This window comes from Larimichthys crocea, chromosome XXII, assembly GCF_000972845.2.
Source record: "Larimichthys crocea isolate SSNF chromosome XXII, L_crocea_2.0, whole genome shotgun sequence".
In the NCBI taxonomy this organism is placed as follows: domain Eukaryota; kingdom Metazoa; phylum Chordata; class Actinopteri; family Sciaenidae; genus Larimichthys; species Larimichthys crocea.
Window position 1 is genome coordinate 13,857,558 of NC_040032.1, and position 26,100 is coordinate 13,883,657.

Consider the following 26,100-nt stretch of genomic DNA (forward strand, 5'->3'; position numbering starts at 1 on the left):
CCTGCAATACGCTTACAGAGAAGGCTGGGAGGCGTGGGCCACACCCAAAGAGATTTGTTAGTACCTAAAAGTTGACTATATGCTGTCTGGTCTCGGTCTTGGCTTGGTCTCGACCCCTCAAAGTCTCAGTCTTGTCTTGGTCTCAATACACTCTAGTCTTGGTCTTGACTACAACAATGGCTACTGTACAAGGCAGTAGCATTCGTGAACGAACTAAATTTGGCTGATCGAAACTATATAATTCTCCAACTAGAAATGACCTGATGTTCTTTCCGATCGCCAAACTTCTAATTTTGTCATGAAATGTCCTGAATATTTTCTTTTCAGCAGTTCAGGTTGGAACTTAGGGGACTAATAACGAAATCATTTGGTTCATTTGACCTGAGCTAAGTGATAGATAGCCTGAATCCCCAGTGTAATTAACCAGAGGTTTGAGCAGCCTGCATGATTCCTGTCATGTGTGACAGCAGTCGACGGCCGCTGGCTGCTGGTGATTACAATCCTGGAAAGGTGTAGGCAGCAAACCCCGTATTTAGAATCAGCCCTTTGGCTGCTCGGAGCAAAACAATTCTTCTGTAAACTCCTGACAAGTTTGAAACCTTTGGGAAATGAAAAGGGGCATTGTCTGAAAGTTTGAGAGATTGTTGTTGTTTTTTCGCCGTGATTGGTAGAAGGTGGCTGTTATGTGCTATGAAAGTGGGCGCCGTGTTCGGCACAAGTGAAGGTGCTTTTTCCTGCAGTCCAGGGGCGATTGCAGTCAGGGAATGAGCGTCTGCCGGTAACTGACAGGCATCACTTTGTATCAGGAAGCTGATCACTCTGCGCTCCAGAGTGCTGTGTCAATTAAAGCGCAGCAGCGCAGGCAGGTGGAAAGGAGGATGGCCTCATTTCTGTGCTGCAGCAGTCTGGAGATTGGCTTCAGATTGCTGCAGGCACTGACTCTATTCAGCCAACTCTCTCTTTGACTGGCTCAATCACCCGTTCACAGCAGGCGGGTGGATAAGAGAGAGATTTCATCCATATCAATAGTGTGTCTTCAAAGCATGCAGTGTTAAAACATGATTAAATAGGCGGAGTTCTGTCCAATATTATCAGAATTCTTTACTTGAATCTGACCCACCGTGATGAATTTACAGTGTTTCCTTCACATAAAGTGTACATTCCTCTGCGTTGGAGCTATAATGCAATTCACAGCTCATGTTGTAACCCTGACCACTCCTTACACACTCTTTCAGGAGGAACCTCTGCCACTTTTTAAGCAGCTCTTCACCCAGAGAACTGGCTCCTAACTTTTTAAATTAGTTTTTCTCTTTGAACTGTGCGAGTGCTCCAGCAGAACCGCGTCGTTGAGAAACCTATATTGAAACTTTTCCCCCCGTTCCTCTGTGAGCCAGAAGTCTCACTTTGTTTGGATCATTATCATACAAGTCAGTTATGATTCCATATAAATGTACACGGATGAATAATTGCAGATGATGGGTTTGTTTTTTTTACGGAGTTATGAGTTTAACCACTTGGGGAATAATCGCTCAGAAAGAGAGAGAAATATGTGAAATCAAAATAAGGATGCTGAGGGAGATGAAGCCGCACAGAGGCACTCGCCGGTGACAGCGACGAGTTAATTCAAGCCGAGCATTCCATAATGGACGGTGAGTTCGGATGGCGGGCTAATCTCTGACATTCCCAGCGTGGGAAAGAGAGGACAGGGAGGCAAAGAGGGCACAGATGAGGGAGCTGCTCTCATCTCTGTCCGTGAATAGAAGACTTTCCCTTTTTTGCTTGAATCCCACTGTTCAATTACTACTGCCCTCTGAGTGAGATGAGCCACATGCAGAAGTTTGACTGAAGTTCTGCAAACATCACTTCATCCCTCTGGGATTAACTCACACTTTAGAAAAAGGAGCGAGAGAGTGTAATTTATTGCCCTTATTCCCAAAATGCAATAAGATGACAAACCGAGTTTGGGACAGCATACAGTATTTTTGTTGCAGCTAGATTTTCACTTCGCTCTGTGGCTGTATCCGAAAAAGAAAAAAAAAAGTGCTTTGTCTGCTGAAAGAACATTGAAGCTTATCGTGGTGGAACAAAGGCCAAAGCAGTTGATGAAACTTGAAAATGCAACTTAAGATGTATCCGCTGAGTAAGCAAGGACACACGATGGAGGCTGAATCAATAAATACACTCAACATGGACTACGCTGAAATGATACCTCAAAGAAAAGCATGACCTTCTTGTTCTTTTGTAACTTGTTTAAGTTTTGTCTCGGGCCTTTGAGAGGAAGAGGCGTGCTGCACTTTTTAATGAGATCTGCTGCCTTTTATATAAACTGTGCTGCAGGGACGGAGAGGTTGTTATTCTGTAATTCAAGTGGCTGTTTGGGAGATTTAGAGATGGTAGATTGTGAGATCCTACGGAGAAATCATGCAGTCCATTTCTTATTCTTCTCGTGCGTGCTACTCGACTCGGTTTGGTTAAAGATTACTCGAGCGGCAACCTCCGTGGCTGTGAAGTGAAGCCAATGTAGAGATGCCAAAAACTGCAGTTCCTCAAACGTCCACTTGAGGCTGGTCAGTTTCCATAAGCCCCCATGTTAAAATGTCACAACTTCACAGCAGAAAAAACTCCATAGCTGGTCTCTATAGCTAATTTACCTGTTCAAACATCTTTGATTGACAGGTGGGTGCCATTACAGGCAGCTTGTTGGAGCCACCAGGCGTCATTCAGCCCGCCTCACGTCCATGTCATGAACATTTGAGTGACACATTTTTGTGCAAAATTGTTGCACATGATTTTGTAATAGTAAAATTCACCAATACGTTTTTTTAAAAATAAAACAATTTCACTGCCCTCCGAAGATCACGCTGCCGTCATGCAGAAGTAATCGGAGCAATAATTAAAGATGAGTTGGAATCAGTGATCGTACATGACTTGAATTCTACTCTAGTGTTTACAAAGCGGAAGGCGTGCTGTCGTGTGCAGTGTATGCCCGGCAGGCATGGAATGATTCAGGCACACAGTCCAGACCTGAGCCCAGCTCTCCGCCGCCAGTGACCCCACTAATCACATCAGAAGCAGCACTATGCTAATCATTTCTCCCCTGAGACACAGGCACATGTGGCACTACAACTACATCGACTCTGCTCAAACTCATAAACTCGACGTGGCACGTCGAGTTTATGACCTCTAACAGAGGTGAAGCCTGGTGAAGAGATTAAAAAAACCAACTCTAACAGAGGTGAAGCCTGGTGAAGAGATTAAAAAAACCAAAAACAAACACAGTTTGATCCCCGAGGTGAGAAATGTTCCGAGGTCGAGTGACTATTCCTCTGGATTGTCAACCCACAGGTGAACCCGTGTGCCCAGATGTCACCTTCTAAACATCATCTCTGACTCCCTGTGAAGTGCTCGCAGTGCTCTCTCTGTAAATGGGACAGGGAGTGGCTTCATATCTGTCTCACTCTGTCTCTGAGGTCGTCTCTCCAGCAGAGGCCAACATTTTTCAGCCTCTCTCTGTATCTCTCTCTCTCTCATTAGTTCAGAGTATATTGATGTCTGCCTTTTTGTGTTATCTGCTTTGTTCCAAATGATGCAACTAAGTGGCTCTTACCAGCAGCTCCACACATGAAAGTCCTGGTCCTGCAAAGCTCTGCATCAGAGAGCGAGGAGGTGTTTGCGGTGTCAACCGGGCTCCTGCAGCGATTCCCTCCTTTGCTCCGGCCCTCTCTCTTTCTCCCTGATAGAGTAAAAATCTCTCTCGACTACAGTTGAAGCCACACTCTTATTTCACTCTGTGCTGTAGCTCCCAAAGCAGCAACAGAAAAGTAAGTGAAGCACTTAACAGAAACTCAAGTCTCTTTAATAAAGTCAGCTGAATGGTGGGCTGTACATAAGCATGAATTTACCAAATCAGAGCCAACGTCTCGACTGACGTCTGTTTCTCTTGTAGTGTTCAGCATGGACTCATTGTGACTGTTAATACAGCGGTGAATATTAAACGTGAAATTATCTGCATAAGAACTTTTGGCCCTATCGTTTAAAGGCCAAACAAGGCCAATGTGCACGACTGTTCCTTCCCTCTTTTCTTTTTTACAATTCCTCAGACCTCTGCGACTCATTTTGTATGCACCTTCCATCCAGCTCCGATTAAAAAAAAGAGAGAGAGAGAGAGAAAGAGAGAGAGAGGGAAAGAGAGAGAGAGAGAGGGAAAGAAAAAAAGTTGAGGCTGCTTGTTTCCCGGCACTGAGCAGCAATCCAACGTGCCTGGAATGAAGACAGCTGACCTTGGGTGAGCTAAACACATCCTCTGGGTGCCAAAGTGCTAAAAACAAAACACAAGCTTCCAGCCAAGGGGCAGATTATTTTGGAGGAAAGGTGTGATGGAAAGCGGGAGATAGGAGACAGCGGGAGAAGAGGGGGGGTTTGTGAAAGCAAAGTATATCCAGAAGACCTACACTGACTATTTTTGTTTTCATGCAGGGGAAATGTTTTTTTTTTTTTAAAGATAACCACCCAGGATGTTTTTTTCAGCTTCTCTCTGCCAGTCTCAGTCAAGGTCAGACCTCCCTGTTACGGCTACCCTGCAATCATGGTTGAGGTGCAGCCACCTCTGAGTGAGATCCAATCATCGGAGCCTTTGTGCACAACACAGAGCGACCTAACGTGCTATGAGAGCGGTTGTAGTGGCAGCTTTTAGTGCTTTTTTTTTTCTTCAGAGGACCGGTTCCACCTCTCTGCTTTATTTCTCTGACTGTGGCAGGAAAAAAAACTAAATCCACTTAAACAAACCCTAAGACGTTCGAAAGGCACAAGACAAATAGAAGCGTGCTGCCTGCTGCTGCCTTTGTGTGTTTTTTTCCACTCCAGCTGCAAAGTCAGTCCCATTAACCTTTCAATAGATTTCAATTAGGCATCAAAATAAGAGGCAGAGGATAAGATGGAACAGGAATTAGGCCTGCGATGAAGCTGGATTGTTGCAGAGGGATTTCTGCATCCTTCTTATTGATCACAGTTAGATGACGTGCAAATCTATAATGGCTGAAAAAAGTGTAGACTGTAGTCAACTGCTGCCTATTACACCTAATATTCATTCATATCTGCAAAGATTTAAGTATCTGTGCAGAAACCCCATCTGTCTCTCTTCCTGTAATATGTACTGAGCTGTATCTGCAGTATTTACATTAACAAGACTAAAAGTACAGATGGTCATACATATGTTCTGTACTGAAAGCACCCTGCTGTATAGATGTACCTCGTAAAAAAAAAAAAAAAAAACTGCTCGTATGCTCATATCTGGAAAACATGCTGCATAAATAACAAGCTGGACATTTTTCTACCAGCTCTTATGAAGCAAAGGAAGAATTGACGGTACTAAATCTAAGCCGACAACGATTGTAATGATATTTATAAGTACTAAAGTGTTGATGCCAAGCTGCAATCTTTCAACTGTTAATTGGTTTATACGCAGAAGTATTATATTTCATGCCTGCAATCAAATAAATATAAGGCCGCGAGAAACACTCGCAGCTCTGCGAGGGCTGCACTCAGACGGAGCACGACATCAGCATGCTGACATGCTCGTGGAAATATGGCGTTTGTGCTTGTGTCACGTCTGCTTTCATTTCTCATCTTGTCAGTCAAGAGCTTAAGCTCCGTTTAGGTCACAATATTTATGTAAGCTATGTTTTTATTGCATTTGTTGTTTTATTTTCGCATGAATAATATATTTTTTTAACTATTTCTGAGTTTTTAATAAAAAAAAAAATTCAAATCAGGGTGTATTTGTAGCAGTCCATCCACTGAGCTGCTTTCTGCTTTCATTTCTCCTAATTTGGGAGCTCCTGAGGTCAATACTCTGTGTAAATGTACTTCTAATGATGTAGGTATCAGATAATCTATCCATCCAAAGAGGCAGTCAGGCAAAGTAATCGAATATCCCAACAGATTGCAGCTCACACGGGCTACAGTCTGTAGTATCAGCCAATGTCATTTACTTTTTGTTAATGATATATTTTGATAAAATATCCATTGGAGAAAAAAAAAAATACTGTAATTACACACTGGCACAAGTCTAGGCAGGCAATTCCCTCTCTAATGTCTCATTAGCCCTAATGCAATATTCGATTCTTAATGAGACTGAAATCTTTCACTATGTGGCCACGGTGAATGTTATCCTCAGTAATTGAGCTTGAAGTGCGGGATCCATCTGCTGCAACTGTACACATCAGATGAGTCAGCGCCGCGTGGGCACCTGTAATGACCGTGTCATTGAGAGATCACGACGCCTGGATGGAAATTACAGCAACCCTTGTTTGACATCTAGAGAGAGAAAGGGGCCGGCACCCTTAAAAGTCCACAATTATTTCAGGGGTTTGTTTTTGTCTCTACAAGCGGCGGTATCCAATCAAACACACGGCACAGGAGAGCTCGGGGCTAAAGGTTAAGAACAGACAGCAGGAAACATCTTCCTCCTCCGAGTGGAGGGAAGACGCGAGCTAATGGCTTCTTTATTTCAAGCAAAATAGAATATTGAATCTTCAAGTGCACATTATCCCTTTGTGATTCGAATTAACTGATGGTGACACTGAGCGTGCGAGGCTAAACAACTTAACTTAGCATAATGACTAATTACAGACAGTATTCGTCGGGATGTGACAGTCTCACACACGCCCTCGCAATAACAGCCGAATAGGTTGGGTGCCACCATTAATACAGCGAGCTCCAGATAACCTTCAAGTCCCTGTAGAGGACTCGCACACAATTAACTGCGTGCTCCGCCGCCTTATCAGATCACTGACAACCCCTGCCTTTCTCCTCTGGTTTTCTTTTGTTACGCAATTAAATGATTTAGTTGTCTTAACTTGAAAGAGAACAGATTTTTTTTCTCACTCTCTCTCTTTTTTCGCTCCTCCTCCTCCTCCAGGGAATAAAATGAATGGCTGTGGAATGATGCATTAGTATAATGAGATGGCTCCATATTTACAGCGCGGCTTAGCACACAGACTGGAGCTCAGTCAGCCCCCCTTTCCCACCCGCAGCTTGTTTGACTCCCACATCTGGCCCGATGTGGAGATTTTCATTTGAGATGGGAGGGTCTGTGGATTCCTGCAGATTTTCAGATGATATCTTCATTTTATTAGTTTCTAAGCTCATTACTGCTGAATTTCAAACAAGCCTTCTTTGGTTTGGTTTGGTCCGGGTGCATGCGTGTGATGTCCAATACAAATTGGATTAGAGACGGTGCTCGCCCTCTGGCTAAAAAAGATCCAGACCTGAGCGGGGTCCAATTCCAATTCAAGCTTTTCACAGCCACTGAACACCTGCTCTAATTAAAACTAACGGGGAAACAGGAAGAGCGACCCACTGTTTCTGTTCTGACACTCAATTAGAAGAAAACAGCATCATGTCTTCTTTCCCATCTCACAGAGAGCTCCTTTATGTTCTCTCTTGTCTACCTGAATGTCATTTTAAAAGGACCCGGGAGAGCTTTTTCCTCCTTTGAATCTTCTATAGAGTTGTTTTGTGACGTGCGTTTGCAGATGAGAGATTGCTGTCATGGAATATCAAGTGCTGATTTACTGTATAATAGATTCGGCGATGATGCCTCCTGCTGTCCTGCCACCTGTTCTGTCAGCCGAGAGCCGTGTCGCTACGCGCAGATCCACGGCTCGTTTACCAGCACGCGGCACTTCAAAAAACAAGCACATCCCCATTAACTAGTCAAAGACTTCCAGAACCAGCTCCGATAGAGAGAGAACCGCCTGACTACATTGCACAAGCTGCTCGCCCACTCAAGACAGTTTTAGATGCAATAAGTTGAGGGGGACGAGGCACGAGGGTTTGTCCAAACCAGCCTCAGTGTCATCCTGTCGCCGCTCCTCCTTTGGGTGACAGTGATGAAGTGCCTCGGCTGGGCTGTTTTGGCTCCTCTGTGAAAAATGAAGCCATTAGCTGTACAGGGGAGAGGATCGGTGCCGGGCAGTGCCGAGGCTCGTGGGCACGCGAAGGCCCCCGCGTGTTCTACACTGGCCTCAACAGGGCAATCCATCTTAATCGGAGAGACCGGTCCACGCAGCACTTGTACCAGATGACTTTGTACCCCCCCCCCCCCAAAAAAAAAATATGACAAGCTCATCATTTCATCAGTAAACCAGCCAGGAGCAGAAAGGTCAAACAAGTCAAAAACAAAGAGAGCTTTCCTTTATTGATTTCCTTCGGGATCAATGAAGTATCTATCTATCTAGTCCTACAATCAAATCAGTCAAGTTCTATTAAAATCCAGCCAATACGTTCCACATTCTTCGTCTTGTGTTTTGTCGTTCGTGGGTTCTCTTACTGTGTTCCACTCTCTCCCGCCTTTCGCTCTCGTACCGCGTGCATCGTATGTGACCTTTGTTTTCAGCTTCAGTACGGTCGAGGAGATAAGAGCGTTGTAAACCTGCCTCTAGCCACTACCGGACTGTTGACTCATGCAGCAGAAGTTGCTGCCAGCGCTGTCGCTGTCTACATGTATTCAAGATACAAAGTGTGTGCATGTGCAGTGCTTTAGCTCAGGCAGAAACACTGCAGCCTGCCCAGGTATCAACATCTCACCTCACCTTTGCGAGCCTCTTGAATCTTTGTGGCTTGTTGCGTGGTTGTCAAACACGGATTCTGCAACCAGAAAGGGGATTTCAAGGGGCTCTACACCGTGAAGAATAATTTTATTTGACTATATTCAGTATTAAATCCTTCCAAATGAGGCTTCTTGGAAATATTGGATGTTAAATCATTAACGTGAAATTCACTGCAGTGTTTTTCTAACTATTTCTCTCCATCTTCTCCGCAGATTTCAGTAATCATGTACGATGCGGCGAGGGTGCCGTCCCCTAAGGATGGCGCGAACGGCGTGGCCCAGAACGTGGTCCCCGGAGCAGGAGCAGGAACAGCTGCAGGATCGGTAGGGCCGACGCAGACTGCAGCCCTGCTAGCCAAAGCCAAGGAGGGACAGCCAGGTACAGAGGAGGAGGAAGAGGAGGAGGAGGAGGAGGAAGAAGAGGAAGAGGAGGAGGAGCAGCCCAAAACAGCAGAGCCAGTCCTGGTGAAAAAGCCACACAGGGAGATTCTGGACCATGAGAGGAAGAGGAGGGTGGAGCTTAAATGCATGGAGCTCCAGGAGATGATGGAGGAACAGGGGTAAGTAGATCACAGTATAATGAGTCTAATCGTCTGAATCTGAAGCTCCTATCAGTCTTGAGCTTTACAGCGAGTTGTTGAGTTGTCTGGCTTGTGAATGTAAATGTTTTATTTCACTCTCAGTGCTCTTAGAGGGAGGTTTAAGCCACACAAAGCAGCTACTTCGACTGAAAAAGCTCTAACAATGCACTGTGCACCACCTCCTCAGCACAAAACAGCAGACAGACGCACTTAGAGACAAGCCGTTGAACATATTGGAGCGTTTAGCAGCTAAAGAGACAGATATTTCCCTCAGGAGTTGTAGAGACCAAAAACAGAGCTACGTAAGTGAATATCGGACTTACATCTGCCAGGTGGCCAGAAACACTGTTCCAAATGAATGATAATGTAACTGCAGAAACAGAGAATAAAAATGCCTTCATCTGAATTAAACTGGTGCTTATTTGTGATGCCAAAATCAATAAAAATGGAGAAAATAACAAAAATATATATATTTTTGGCATATTCACAGTCTTCATGCAGGTCCGTGTCCAAATTCTTTCTTTGCAGCAACATTGTAACATCACCTGCTGTCTCGTCCATCTTCGTGACTCTCACGCCTTCTTGACCACCTCCTCTCTAATTCACTGGCCACTTTTTATTGCGTCCAATGTCACGTCAAACTATTTTTTAAAATTATTTCCGTCACGGTTTGGCGTTGATGCCAATGCGTTGGCAGCAGTATTTATATTTTCTAGTTTAAAAAAAGCCCCTAATACGACTGCTAACACTGCTACATCTGTTATGTTTTCATCTGCTGACAGTGACGCCTGAAGCTCCGGAGTGTGAAATATTTGTTTTTAATTTTTGGAGGGAACAAAACATGCCCACAATCAGAGCAGAACTTCTATGGACATTTGGGGCCATCGATTTTCTTGAAGTTCAAATCTCACGAATGCAAAAAAGAGGTTTTATTAGGAAAATAACAACATGTTTTTGCATTAAGTCCAATATGTACTCAACAAGTAAGCACTCCAGTTGCACCGAGCATCTGATGTCAAGTGGCATTACCGCTTTCAGCGAATATAGCAGTTGTTTATATTTTCTTTACAATCCAGTTATCGTGGAGCTATTTGGAATGCGAGCCGTGAAAGCATTCTGTGTAGTAGAGAACTTGACATTGACAGGTATGTACCTGTAGGGGTGCTGAGTTCACAAGCTGCAACCAAAAACATCACATTCAAAATCTGTTACCTGCCAAAAGTCATTTTCGTTGCAATATTGGAAAAGAAAAAACCCACCAGCCTCTGCAGAGGACTGTAGTAAACACGAGGAGCCGTGGTGCAGAGCAGCTATGTTTTGTCGATGTAGCAGCACGGCGTGGCATCAGATGTAAGATGTAACAAAAAATGAAATTTAATGTCATGACTTGGAAGGATCCGGAAGATAACTCTCTCCTGGAATAAGAAACAGTTCATTATTCAGTGAAGGACCCTACAGGGAACGTTTTGGCAAAGACAGAGGTACTTCCTGCCTGGCCAGCAGCCCCATTTAACATAATTGGCAATGTTCACAATCATCTAACCCGCTCATCTAACTCCTTGACGCTGTTCTAGTGGCTCCTGATTTTTGGTTTTGGGCGCCTGTGGAGAAGCATGGAGGTGAAAAGGAAGGTGGATATATGTGTGTGAGGGGATTCCTCACTGAACACAAGAAGAACGCTGCGTCGGGAATTCGGACTTTGAAACTGTGTGAGGAAAAAAAGAGGCAGAAACATCTCAAGGGTAAAACAAAAAAAAAAATCTGTTTGTTTGAATTCAGGCTTTTGAATAGGAATCATTCATGCGAGCGTTACTTGGCAAAACATAAAAATGATGTGGTTTAAACAGGTGGGAGCAACAAATCCTGGTAATCCCCAGAATCACAGATGCACCATGTAGCTCCCTCATAAATAAAATGACACAAATTTTATAGCACGGATAAAAAAAAACACACACACACACACATTTCCAGCCTTCAAACATGGATATGCGTCAGTGGCGGTCACAGATGCGACATTACTCATCCGCGATGTTGATGCACATTTTGCAGTCAGCATTTCGAACTTTGTATTAATGGCCCCATCTTCAAGTGGTAGGTAGTTATTAGCAAAGGTTGCTATGGAGACAATCAGCATCGCAGCACAGCGTCGTCTGTTTCATTAGCATGATATGTGTCCTCCGGCGCAAAGTTAGGAAGGGTTTAGTCTGAGCCGCACACACGCACACACACACACACACACACACACACACACACTCTGCTGCTTGAATACCCACAGCTCGCAGGCAAACTCCAGGCTATAGCTGAGACTGTAATTAACGATGAGCTCTGTGATCCTGTGTTGCTACGGAGAAAATTTGCCTTCCCACTGATACTTTGTGATATTTTCTTCACATCACATTCGTCATTTATAGAAACCCAGATAATCATTGATGTATGAGGGGTGGGTGGTTTAATTGAAAAAAAAAAAGGGGCAGGCTAATTAGTGAGGGGTTGTTGTTTTTTATGGTCAAGGCTCGATATGAGAGATGACAAATTTGATTTAGTTTAGTATAAATCGATGCTTCCTTATTGGGCTTTCCGAGAAGGTGGAGATGGATTAGACTTCCCTTTCCTCTACCCCGTCCCTCCTTCTCTAAGCGTGACTGAGCTTGTCAGGCGGCGGGGCCTCATTAAGACTGCAGGGTAATGTCGGAGCGACAACAGATTGATGTAGCTGAAAGGAAAACTGCTGGACTTTAACAAAAAAGAAAAAAATTATTGGAGGTAAGCGTGTGTGCTGTGACCGTCTGTCAAGGTCTGCTCATCTTCTGGCCTCCAGTAGACATGGTTGCTCCTGAAGCTTGGCACACTACAAGAAGACCGGACACTCTAACACTAACCGGCTCTGCTCCCTCGTCAGACTGCACGGGCACGGCCTTCCCATTCGAAGGACGGCGACCGAACAGCTGAGTGTTAAAGCTCTGGACGGACTCGAGTCATCTTGTTAAGCTATAATAAAGAGGAGAATCTCATTTGCCAGCTTGGCACGGCGCGACTCACCCCCCCCTTGCCTCTCCAATTTCTAATGTTCCTCTTTAAATGAGAGAGTGTGTGTGCATGTGTGCAGGATTAAGGGATAGAGCGAGGGGGGATGAAACACAGGGATAGAGAGGGAGAGCAATGCCAAGCATTAGACACAATTAAAATGGTGACTGGAGTCTGTTTTCATTTGTTGTGGATTTAAAGCCAGCGGGCTCAGCCTCTACGTCACCCCCGAGTCGCCGTCCTGACTGAGGCCTCGGTGAAGGATTAGGCTTGGGGGCAGGTTTGGACGCCTGCCCTCCTTCTCTAACTCTGTCAGCATGGCAGACACTCCCCTCCTCCCCTTTATGCAACCCCCACTCCTCTCCCCAGTCCAGCCATGCTCTCCTCCAGAGATAAGACCAGGATAAATAGTCTGTCATGAGTGATGGTGGCCTCACCCTGGGAGCCAATTAGACGGGCTCAGCAATTAAAGGAGTCTGTTCATTTAGCTATTCAAGGCCTGACAGCATCCCCCGTTCACTGCTGCAAGCGAGAGCTCCACCAGCTGAACATTGCCCTTTTATGTGTATTAGATATGCTGGAGGTTACATACGTCGGGGGCTTTTTGAGGCATGATCTGTTAGAGTAGCTCTTTGAGGAGCAGCACCATGAGACGACACTGCATTGACATTGAAGTTTGGCCACCGTATGATAACATCGTCCACGTAAAGCTCAAATGCAAATGTCCAGATTCTATTTCCAGGGTGTTTTTCCCACGTTAATTGAGGCATAATCATTGTGCATGATTTGAACTCCTGCGGTGTCTAAGCCTTTTTTTCCCCCAGCGCTCTAATGAGCTCTCTTCGCAGGGCCTCACTCACTCTAATCTGCAGGCTGCCTTTAAAACACATAAAGCCCGTACATACACGCAGCTGCAGCCGCACAAGTTAAGCAATGAAGAGGAGACCATACTGTCCACACCCGTAACACAAAAAGTGTGTGCGAGGGCCTTTCTTATGCATGCACCGATATCGCTCGTTCTGCTTCACCAAGCGCAAAAATTCGATGCACACGTGCGTATTTGAAAAATGAATGTCTGTTGGTTTTAAAGTCGAGTGGAGAGGTGGATCCCCGGCACAAAGCACAAAAGGAGACGACGTAAAACAGAGAAGTGTAGCTGAATTTGTGTTTGTACATGTACATGAGGGCGAGCAAATTAATTTCAAGACAGAGCGGTAAATTGAGACAGCAAGGACGGGAAGTTAATTGTAGTAGTTGGGAGTTAAATTGCTGCGTTTCAGCCACTGCTGCTGTGGTATTCCTTTTAATAACACCTACACTGACACATTGCAGGAGATGTGAGTCTTATTAAGAGTCTCTGAGGCCACCGTCTCTGTGTGATGGAGGTTTTTCCTGCAAAGCCTGCGTCATAAGACGATAAGAAATTTCGAGGGGTGGGGGGGAAGCATCTCAGTGAGAATGAGCCATTTTCTACATTGTCACTCGAGGGGCTCCCAAGCCAATATAGCAGGTCCACCACGCTAGACAAAACAGCTTGTTACAGGAGGTCTTAGAGAAGATGAGCAATCAGAGAGTAGCAATAGCTCCCAACCATTGATCTGCTTGGGCTGTGGGGGAGGTGAAAAGAGCAGCTTTATATAGTGAGAGAAAGGTGTAGTCTCTCTTTGCTACTCTTTCTGTCGGCCCTGTCCACTATCTGTTATCCAACCAGAAAATCTATGACTGCAGAGAGCATCAATTGAAAATCCTCTCCACTCGAGAGTTAAACTATTTTACCGCAGCGCTCTGCAGGTCGTTTTAATTCTGCCCCCCCTGAAATAGAAATGTTGGGGCGTTCGCGTTCGCCCTCCCACGTCCAAAGCTCCGTTCAATCTTACTAACTACATTGGCATCACTTTGCGTCTGTACTCTTTGCAGCGGGATTGATGGCTGCAGAGCTCCATATAGGTGTGTAGCAGCGCCTGGGGACGACTTGTGGAGGGAAAAAAGGCTCTTCAGACGTCAAGAGACATCACTGACAAACACACACACACACACGCAGGCACGTCCTCATCAAATCGATGACTATCAGCGTAAGGATGGTCTCCGGGTCACAACTATTCATTTTCCAGGATCTTGAGTTAATGGGGGGAATCTGTGGGTGCTCGGAGCTGTCTAATTACTCCAATCAAGTTCTTTAATCGTGGTGATTTTTCATGGCTGGGGGTTGCGGGAAGCCCCCACCGACATGATCGATGTCTTTCTCCGCCCCAGATCACTGGGACTTTGCATGCTGTAGGCAACAGGCCTGAGCTAAATGGTTTTCGTTTTGCTCCACCTGGCTACCTTTGAACAGCCCCACCTCTTAGACACACACACACACACACACACACAAAATTGAAAATACACAAAGTGCCATGCTCAGTTTAGCATTAATTTCAATTCTGAATTCAGTGTTACCCAGCCTCGCCGCGAGTGACCGCTCCAATCAGCCCCCTTCTCTTCGCTGTGTCCGGGCAGAACAGATGGTGTGTTAGGCTGAAAGCAGCTACCTTTACAGCTGCAAGAAGTGCTAATTAAATGTGCAGGGGAGAGATGTGTTTGCTTCCAATATGGAACCATTTACACACACACTCTCATGCTTACTATTTACAGCTCACGCTGTATTTTTGCCTGCAATGCAAAGGTTTCATCATCTTTAGCCTTCCTTTGTCCGTAGACTTTCATCTCCGCAGGTGAACCTGCCCTCCACTCACCGGTTTCCTGCAGGCATTCAGGTGCTGCAAGGGGGATTCTCCTAGCCTAAAAACCTTCAGGCTCTTTGTTGAAGAAACACCACTGCTAGGCACACTCTCTCTGAGTTTGGTTAGTAAACTCAACCTTGGTGGTTTATGCTGAATCGCAGAATCAAGCTTTGTAATGGGAGAGAGAGAGGAGATTCAGTAGGTCATGTGTCGACGGAGGTTTAAGCTTCACAAGTTCACTGACCCCGCTTTTCTTGCTTTGGCTCGAGCGTCATCAGAGATGGCTGCAGGCAGCTAACACCCTTAACATCTTCTCCACAATGCCAAAGGAGAAAGCCCTGCAGCCACTGCTTGTGTTTGTTCATTCACTCTCTCACCCTTTTACCTATTGTACGGGCCCTTCTTCGATCCGCAAGGTTGAGAGCACAACCATGGAGTGAAGCGCTGTAGAGTCGCCGGGCCGCAGCTAACATAGTGTGATGGCTGCTGCACTGTGCATTGAAATCCATGAATATAAAGCGTGTGTTTGTGGCCTCCATTGTGCTGAGTTGACAGCCGCTGGGCTGAGAGATTGCCGTACAGCAGGACCTGATGGTGCTGTCACACCGGCTGGCTTCTCCTCCGTTTGGCCATCCTCCAGCTATTTCGTCTCTCCATCACACTTCTCCTAATCTCATTCTTTGCACTTTTCTTCTTTCTTCTTTCTGTCCAGAATACATGGTGTCGGCTGCTATATTTAATCTGAGAAAAGCAAACACTCCTCCACTAGACTTATGCTATTTCCACGCCTGAAATGAGCCACTGGTTAATTTACAATCCAGTTTGTAGAATTAGTCCCACCATGAGTCTAAAACTAACCGAATCTGTTGCCAGGTGTGTGTTTTAGCACTGAGTGATGGATGCATCACTCCCCTGCACTTTAACTTATTGCCAGCAGAGCTCACATGTCAGATGTTATCACCTATTAAACAGGTAAATAAACTGCATGGCCAGGAGCGTGTGTGTCAGCGCGCTGTGCCTCTGATCCGGGGCTGTTTTTCATGCGGGTTCAAGTCCTTTAGTTCCAATTAAGAGAAATCGTAATGCCAGAGCAGTCTGACTCTGGAAGTGTGCTGTCATGGATCAGTGAGTCAGCTCGGGGTTACAACTTGAGCTCCATTTATTTGTTTACATTTCGGCAAATTAGCACCGTTAAAAGTGTGCTGAATCGGTTTTTAGCAGTTCCTGTTTGCAGTGCACACATGGAGGTACCGACAAATGTCACCGGATCACTGTGATACAGGAGAAAATCTGAAAACATGATGATTCTCAGGCCAATTCTGGAGGTGTCAGGAGTGTCTTATCCATCTTATAATTCACTAACAAAGGCCACACCAATATGGATTTAGCTTTAGTGCTGCAGGAGGGATTGAGGGATTGAGGGAAGGGCATGAGGGATGAAGGGTCAGAGGGATGAGAGATGAAGGGTAGGTGGATTAAAGGGTAAGGGATGAGAGTTGAGGGATGGAGGGGTGAATGATGAAATCAGGGGTTGTAGGTGGATGGATGAAGGAGTTCGGAGTTTTGGCCGGCGGTGGGAAGATGGGAGGGAACCAGGAGGGAGTTGAGACTCTGTCGCTTCATCGCTCTACGGATTAGCATCTGTGTTTGAATGAAAGAGAGAAAAGGGAGAGAGATGGAGAAAAAGAGGATTTGGAGGTAGTCAAAGATGGAGTAAACGGATAAGGTGTGTTTAAGTACCTGAGCTGTGAGTTAAAGGTGTGGTCTTAGTTATAAAACTTGTGTTTTGGATCACCGTAAATGGAGCAATGATGAGATTGATTGATCAACTCATGTCTGTGCTCTAAATATGAAGCTACAGCGAGCAGCTGGTAAACTTAGCATGACTTCAAGGCTGAAAACAGGGGGAGGGAGCCAGCCTGGCTCTGACTGTCTGCCACCCAGCACCTCTTAAGAAGCAGAGTTGCCTAATTAATGCTTGTATTTTTTTTCGTTTAATTAATAAAAAAGATATTATCCTTGCTATCCTTGCTGTCATATTTAACTTACAGACAGGTATCAATCTTCTTATGGGGGCATAAAATGTCGAACTGCTCCTTTAAGAGACACAAAGAGAGAAACTGTTGCCAAGTGAGAGTGCTTCGTGACAGACAGTCCTTCTGCACTTTGGTTATTGCGAGAGGAGCTCACGTTTCAGATGTTATCGCTTACCCCAATAAGCTCACGTCACGTCAGCGCGTCGAGACTCAAAGAGATCCGAGGCTTCGTCTTCTTCGTCTTCTTCTTTTTCTTTGTGTCACCAGTTCACTGTGAACGGAGGCCATATTTAACTGTGGATAATTAGTCAAGCTCCATCTTGAACACGCTGCTGTATCCTGGGCAGCCCTCACAACACGCTCTTGTTGTTGAACTTGATATGAACACTACAGTATATTATTAATGGCTGAGGCTTCCAGTCAGTCTAACTCAGCGATGTCTGGCTCCTGGCCACACTTTCACAGCTTTATTAATTCTCTCCTCCGTCCCCCTCCTCCGTCCTCATCCCTCTCTCTCTCCCTCCATGTCCCTCTGCCTCTGTAGCTCATTACATTCCATTATCAGTGCCGGAGCAGAATGTGGAGATGGCGCGAAGATGGTGCGAACACACCAGGAGTTCGGCTCGGCGTGCAGCGCATTGAAAAGAGCCACGTGCTGTCAAATCCGCGGACCTGCATTGTCCTTTTTTTTTTTTAAGACTAGCACAGGGCAGAGCTGCTTTATTCTCTCATGCTTGTTCAGACAGGCTGGTTGAGTTATTACTGTCTCCCTCACAGAGCTGTCAGTGGATACATTCTCACAGTGGCAGGCCTGCGGTCAGGCGCTGTTACTGTAGCTGTATGTATGAAATATTTTAGGAGTGTTTTGATTTATTCATTATCTGCTGCACCAAATAAGATTACAGTGAAATGAAAGTAAACACCGATGCTCTCTCGTTGCACCTCCTGACAGCTACAAGATACCTGAAATGGAAAAAAAAAAGGCTGGATGTTCTCAATTAGAAAATACAATAAGACACGGACAGTGATTTCTTTCATGTGTTGCTGCAGCGGCCTGCAGTATTCTCTCTGTGGAAAGCTCCACACGCTGCCCCACGGTTACTCTCAACTCAGTGCTCGCAGAATAAAACATGACATGCAGGCCTGGCCTGAGCAAGAAACCCGCCGGGGTCGGGAGAGAGTGAAAGTGAGTCATCCGAATATACATCATTTGGCCGAGTGTCATTTTTAGTTAGTGCACGGTCAGAAGACGCTCTTTGCCATTTGTTCGGACTCTGTGCGATAGCGGGGGACGACACGGCTCCTACACGGGCATCTGGCAGTTATGACAGATGACAATTAGCCTGGTCAGCGCCCCCGCTGCATTCAATGCTGGTATTAAAAGCTGCTCAGCCAAGCAGTCAAAACTGCAGATTATAGATTCATATGTGCATGTATGTGTGTGCAAGAGGGAGCCTGTATTAACTGCTGTGTCTTTATATCCATCCTCAGGTACACGGAGGAAGAGATTCGGCAGAAAGTGAGCACGTTCAGACAAATGCTGATGGACAAGGAGGGTGTTATCACCAGAGAGGGCTCACACACACAACCGGTGTAAGTTACTGAGCATCGCTTTAATCTGTCTCTGATGGGTGTATTAATGCAAAGCCATATCTGTGTTTCTTCATGTCACAAATATATCTTTATTCAGCAGCGGTGGAAAAAAATTATCAGATCTCTCAGTTAAGCAAAAAAAAGAAAAAGCAGTGTTACAAGTAAAAGTTGGAGTTGAAGTAATGGTGGAGCTGATTTGAATGACTTTATATACACAAAAGTATTATTTTAACTATTAATTCTTATCTTTATTAAGGAGTTATTAAGGAGTCCAGGATTTTGTGGGCGGTCCTAAAGGGTGGCTCGATGACACGCTGAGGCCACCCTGAGCAGAGAGATAGAGTGTGTTTCAAAGTTAGTTATGTCATCTTCTGCTGGGAATACTGCTTATTTTTACCTGATTTTGACACCTAATTTCATAAACTCGTTATTTTCAACCATAGCAAACTCAGAACACATTTATTCTTACTTTACACGGACTTTAATATGCAACAAACTTGAGTGCCAGTGGCTCCACAATCTGGATGATCAGTAAGATCAATATGCAACAATAATTCTGCTTTGTGAAACAGGCAGCCTGCACATCTGTCATGTAGAAACACCACAGGTGGAGGGGTAAACAAAGCCACCTTCACAGTCTCTGAACACATGCCGAACTTACATGTGCGTACAGCTGACAACACTGTCTGTGAATGTCTTTATCTGGTAGATTATCTACTATATAATGACCAAGATATTTAATCTCATTGTATAGATTAAGAGCAGTATTAGATAATAAGAAGAAGAAAAAGAAAAATAAGAAAAGAAAAAAGTCTAAATAACTTTTAATTGTCTGAGTGAAAATACAACAGGAGGTTAGGCTGAAATGCACGGGGCTATATTGCATGGCTTTCCTTAAAAACTGAAGGTTGTGATGCAATGCGAGGACGCTCGAATGAAAATATAATTTGTTTGAAGTGTAAACGAAAAATGCCAAGCTTCATGATGACAGTTAGGGAATAAAATATATACCTGCGAATACCTGCGAGAAACGTATTACTGCAAAAAATGTGAATTTGGAGCACATTATCTGTGTGAGACTGGATAATTTATTCGTATAATGTGCGTGGATGGTGATTCACCATACCTCCTCTTACCTCCCTACTCTGCTCTACATCCTTTTTCAGCTAATCTATTATATATGACTCAAAGGGTTTCATGTCGTCGATGGCAAATTAATTACAAAATGAATTCAAATCTAATAAAACTGGACAGCGGTAAATATCAAATGCCAGAAGAATTTATTTTAAGAGGTTATGAGAAATGGCCTGCCAGTCTAAAAATCTCTTCAGGCAATCGGTTTCTAAGAATATGGGCCTTAATTGCGAAAGTGCAATAAATTTTAATTTAAATCCTCTGCGTTTGAATGATAACGCCTCTGTCTGAACACACAGGGAATGGTTAAACCCTGGTGCTCTGAAAATAATCAGCAGCATTTTAAAATCTATTCTAAACTCTGCTGGAAGCCAATGAGGCAAAGATTGGCATGATAATTGTCAATTTGTTTAGTGCTCAGCCTCGCTCCGGCTTTGAGCGCGAGGTGGGAGGGAGAGGGTCTCATCTGAGGCAAGCGAAGATGGAATTAAAGGAATCAAAATAAATGACTGAGCGTCTTCGTCCAGATCACAGAGAGAGACACAGGCTCGCTCACAAAGAGAAACAGCAACAGCAGGATGTAGGCGTGGTGGCCGTCCTGAGTCAGTCCATCGTACACTGTGTGTGTGTGTGTGAGTGTGTGTGAATGATTGAATGAGGCAGCGTGATGGTGACGTGACCCGCTGCCTGTGAACTAATGACTGGTAATGATGCTGATGCTTCCTGTCTCGCAGACTAGACTAATGATGCTCCCTCCTCTGCACCTCAGCCGGTGTCTGACATTGGACCAGACTGCAATGAGGATGAGGAGGAGGATGAGGAGGAGGAGAGAGTTATAGAAGACGGTTACACACTGTAGCATAACAAACATTAAAGTAAACTATGAAGATGCAGAGAAGTTTTGTTTGTTTTGCTTTTTTCGCATTAGTTCAATCTCATGGCACTCCTGCGTCAGGTCAATTTGGGATGTCAGGGCTCGACTGAGATTCTGCAACTTTCTCTCTGCAGAAAGGCCTTGATGTGGAAAATTGAAGATGGTTGTAATTTGCAAGGTTTTCATCCCCAGACTCCCGATAAACACTTTCCAAGGCTTTTACACAAACACACACACACATAGTTCCTGTGGTAAACAACCAGCAGTATGCATGTATGCATGTGTTTGTGGTCTCTTATTATTGGTTGCTTCAGTGAAATGTCTCTAATATAATATTGGATGGTTTGACATGAAATTGTGTGCACATGATGAGCTGTAATAACTTTAGTCATCTGTTGACCATCAGGACAAAATTGCATTTTATTTTTACCTGCACAACATATAACATTCCCTAATTTGTGCATAGCAAATGTTAGTAACATTGCATGTTAGCATATCACAGAGCCGCTGACATGACTGTAGACTCCCTGAAAATAAAGATTTTGATTTCAATTTGATTAAAATATGAAAGGTATTTATGCGACATGCGCCATAAGAAGAGGAGAGGTTACAGGAAAAGGACCCAAATGCAGGCAGGTGTGGGTAAACAAAAACTAACTTTAATAACCAAAAGCAGCTGGATATCCAGGAAAAAACACAAAAAGCAAAGAGCAGGGTCAAAAACAGAAAAGATACAAATACCGAAACCATGAAACGTGACAGACAAACAGGTAGAGAACACACAGGCACAAAGACACAGACAAAGAAACAAAGGAAACACAGGAACTAAAGCATCTCATTGTAATTTAATGCCACACATCTTAAAGAAAGCATGAATGTACATATAGATTAAGATAGTTTAGACATATTTCGGTTTCCTAAGCGATTGGAGGCTTTGTCACGGCCTCGTATACGCTGCTGCCTTCAGTGTGTTTGAGTTTGCTCAGCTGGGAGGTTTTATTCAGATGCTATCTTTTCCACAGGGACTATAACTATTGACAGGCTGGGCCCTTCAGCTGTAGCTTAATACTCACACACTAGCTATAAACAGCCAGCAGTAAGCATGGATGTGCTAGCTCATAACTCTGTTTACCGACGTGCCACATTGATTTCCTGCAGAATGGATGGGAAACACAGGTCGAGAGAAGGAATGCCTGATGTAAAGCCTCACGGGCTTACACACCGGGACTGTCTGATCTGAGCAGGATCAATGGGGAAACTGACCGTGGGCTTCAGATCTGATGAAACGCCCGAGGCCGGCGTTTCTTTGTTAGGAATAACAGATATTTAATTTCAATAAAAAATGCACCTACTACTCAACTGTTGTGCAGATATCTAATCTGGGTGCAGCCAGAACATCAAGGTTTTTTTCCACATAATCACAGAATTGATCAGCTCGGCTTAAACCTCCAGCCCGGGTCAATCTTTCATTTTAATATGACCACCATAAAGCAGCCACTAGATCTGCCCCCTCCCTCATTCTGAGGAGTAATCAATTCAACCTCCACCTCCCTCCTCCCAGAATAACAAACTATAACTCTCTGCAGCAATAGAAATATATCCGGGCCTTCGGTGGTAGAGTGGCTGTCTGAGCCGGGATATGAATGAGCTGCACTACTTTGTGCCGCAGCCCTGAGGAGGGCATTGGCCGCAGTCCATCACAGCCAGGTCCCAGGGACAGCGGCTGAATTAGGAAGTCTCTTGCCTCACCAGGGCACTATTAAACACAGGGACACTCGCTCATCTGCCTAACAGGGACGCTGTGTTGATCACAGCCAGGCTGGACAGATGTCTCCGGCATATTGGAGCGTGGCATCAATTAAGTGATTAGAGACAGGATGGGGAATTAGTTGATTTATCACTAATGACTAAGCATAGGGACCACTAGATAGTTTCCATTGTTGTTAATTGCTCTTTTTGGCAGTGTGCTTCATTTGCTGGACACGAGTCGTATGAAAAAGGCACAAAGAGTGACGGCAACAATGAAACGTTTTGTTTGTGAAAGGCCTAAATTTAAATTCAACAAATGTTGTAAGTGCATGGATGCAGTGTGACCCTAAAAATAACAATATTAGATATAATAATCATATATTTTATCTTCTTCAAAGAACTACCATCCTCATCTAAACATGTGAAGTGAGCCACAACAGAGTGAGTCTCTGTTCCAAGGATCTATTTTTAGTGATCAGCACACTGTAAAAAATCATACATTTATGGAAAATAGCTCAAACTTTTCTGTTTTTTTTTTAAATTCTATAGAAAACTGACATTATCTGTAAATTAACAACCAAACTGTTATCTTAAGTATAATGCCAGAAATAGAAAATTACAGTTACTTCTCAATTTTGTACAGACAAATTACTATTATTATTGTACAAAATACAAATTTAGGGAAGATAACTTTTACAGTAGTTTTCTGTTTTTTTTAATTGTACACAAAATATCGTACATTAGAGTTATTTCTCATTTTTCTAATGAAATACTTAATAATAATGGTCTGTAATTGTGGCTCTCACTTGATAAAAGTTTTTGTCCATACTAACAATTTAAAGTTTTCTCTTTAAATTCTCGCCTCAATCTTATTTATTTTACATGAATGCATTTACTATTGGATCAGAACTTGGAACTTGTTTCTGTCTTCACTCTGGCTCTCTATATCAGTGCCATTTCTGGCATTTTACATATTAACATCAGTGTAAAAAATAAGACATTAACTTGTCACATCATGCTTTCCAAATGAATTATCGTCTAATAAAAAGAAATAGCGTGTAGAGTGCCGTGTTATTAACACACCTCACTTCAAACCACATTTGGACAGTGTCCTGTACTGCAGCATTTCATATTTATCTATTTGTTATTCAGTTCTCGCGTCTTTTAGAAGAATATTGACTATAAAAACCACAAAACACACACACAGCTGAGTTTGCTGTATTTTTATATACCCTGAGTAGTGTCTGCAGGCTGCAGCCATAACCTCCACCTGTCAGAGGGGAGGCATAAACAGTATAGACAGCCATGATTTGTTCATGTTTAACGGAGGGGATGGCCTCAAGCCTATGGCAAAAACTCTATCTGTAGTCATGTCTCCCCTAGAATAATTTATCAAGGAGGTGGCATGGTCTGGGGGTATTTCAGCAGCACGGAAGCTGCTAAATGAACACAGAAAGATTTATAGGGATACTCCCGGCACTCACTCTTATAGTATAGCACATAGGCGACAATATAGTACAGAACTGAATATTTTAAGCATATATTTTCCCAGACTAAACGGAGAGGAAAAAGGCACAGTTCCAAATCTGTCTGCTACTTCATCATCATGGATTTATCAATAAACAACACGGTTCGGCTACTGATATTTCAGAGGGATTCTCACTTGCACAGACCTCAGTTAGATAAAGGATCAATGAGGCAGGCAGACTACATTAACATACAAACCAAACAACCCCTTCGCCCCTGTGTTATTACAGGATTTGGGGCGAGGATGGCAGGTTAAAAAGGAGCCCTTGTATATACGCAACTGTATAGGATGTGTCCCTTTTGTTATTCTCTCTTTTTTGCATGTGAAACACCATGTAGTCTATATTAACTCAGTTTCCAACCCAACTTTGTCAAGGTTAAAATTACTACTCGACTGTGTCACACCCACACCGCCTTAACATTTGTTTACTTCTTCCCTCGCTCCATCGTGTTTGCCGAGGCTTGTTGTTTTTGTTGCTCGAGTTCGAACGAACATGATTTTTGTAATGCAGGTTTATATTTATCAGAGTGAGCGTTGCAGTGTGTCTGTGTGTGTGTGTGGGTGTGTGTGTGTGTACGTTGAGCTTCTCTGCGTATGTGTACAGGAAGGGCTGTCATTGTGAAGTTTATTTTGCTGGTACTTGGCATCCCCCGCTGTGCCCAGTGGTGCTCAGCCAATTAAGGGATCCGTTGTCTTGTCTCTTCCTAACTAACTGTCAGGCCTGCACCCTTTGCAAATCCTCTACACACTCTCTCCTTCCAGACCTTCTACACTACTTATTTTGTCTTTTTTTTTTACCGCCCCTCTTGATCGGAATAATAATTTAATCAGATATTTGCTCTGAATGTGCGCCCCATGTGTACGATCTTACTAGAGATGCACTATCGTTTGCTTTGTCAACTTCTCTTCGTGTCTCTTCGCCCTTTTCGTCCCATTACTCCTGCCTGTTTTCATATCTCTCTTACTAATCGTGGCTGCATGGTTAGTCATCGAGGTTATGTCTCTGTCATCGGCACTTTAATCCAAATGACCTCTGCATATACTTCAAAAACATACAGCTACATGTATGTGTGTAGAAGCGCTCAGAGCCTGACCCTGCTGGGTTTGTAACAATACCGGGATGTGACAAGGTCAAAGAGATAGAGCTGTATAAGAGGGAAATAATCAGAGTACTGTGTTTTTATGTCCTTCTTTAGTCCACACGGAGCCTGCAAGGTCAGATCTGGTGGATCAGAGGAGGCCACATAAGAGGGAAGGGGGTCGTGGGGCAGGGAGGATTAAGGAGGGGGTTTCTGCCATCTGTTTGTATATACAATGCAGTATGTGTGAGAAGACCGGTGGGAAGATATGAATCCTGCAAATTGATCCTGCAAGAGCGAGAGAAATGATGATGGTATTCTCACTGCTGGGGTGAGAGAAGATTACAAATGTCAGTACAGAACTGGTGTCACAGAAAAGGTTTAGTGTTTGGCTATGAAAATTTGATATATTCGCCTTTTGTTTTTGTTTATTCAGCCGATTATTTACCCAAGTTAGGTGCCAGATGGGCAGGTAGGCACATAGGAAATTACTTTTTTAGCTGCCGGCGTTGCTCTGCCAAGGTCAGTCCACCACTTTGAAAAATGTCATGAAATTTGTGTCTCCAGAGGATACATCTTTAGTGATCCCCTGACCGGCCCTCTAGCACCACCAGCAGGATGAAATATTGTGTGGTTTCCTCTCAACTAGGTTCAAGGTATCTTTATTATCCCCAAGGTGGTGCAGCAGCAGAACAACACAAACCTAGTAAATAACAAACAACCTGTAAATGAACAATACATTTCTCATTGAGGTGTTGAGAAGGCCTATGGCAGCAGGAAGAAAAGAGTTTTTATATTTTAGTCCTGCATTTTGGTGGATCATATCTGCGGCCTGATGGTAGTAACACAAACCAGGAGTTCAGGGAGTGACTGGGCCTTCTTCTTCATCGGGGTCTTAGTCTCGTAAAGACTGTTTAGGTCATTCAGAGAGTTTTGCCACACACCTTAACTACACTCACTGCACTGCAAAGCTCACAGAGGCGAAGGTAACAGCAGTTTCAAAAAAACATTCTCATAAAAGTCTTTTACTAGTGTTAAGACAAGTTGAGCTGTCAAATGTTCAACTTAGTATGCACAATTCTTTTAATAAAACAAACCTAAGGCATACAGACCAAGATGGTTTGTTTATGTTATGTTTTTTTTTGTGTTTTTTTTATCGCTGCCAGCC

The 26,100-nt window shown here is 44.0% G+C and overlaps 1 protein-coding gene across 2 annotated transcripts in view; it reads left to right on the top strand.

Annotated features, from left to right (window-relative positions):
* srrm3 (serine/arginine repetitive matrix 3) overlaps positions 1 to 26,100 on the top strand; it is a 71,736-nt gene that overhangs the window by 26,585 nt on the left and 19,051 nt on the right. For both annotated transcript variants that reach the window (XR_003461453.1, XM_027273439.1), the window contains exons 2-3: positions 8,825 to 9,171; positions 18,467 to 18,568. Coding sequence is in view for 1 of the 2 variants with exons in the window: in XM_027273439.1 (XP_027129240.1) it covers positions 8,837 to 9,171; positions 18,467 to 18,568 (437 nt within the window). In the remaining variant the exon portion in view is untranslated. The remainder of the gene's footprint in view (positions 1 to 8,824; positions 9,172 to 18,466; positions 18,569 to 26,100) is intronic.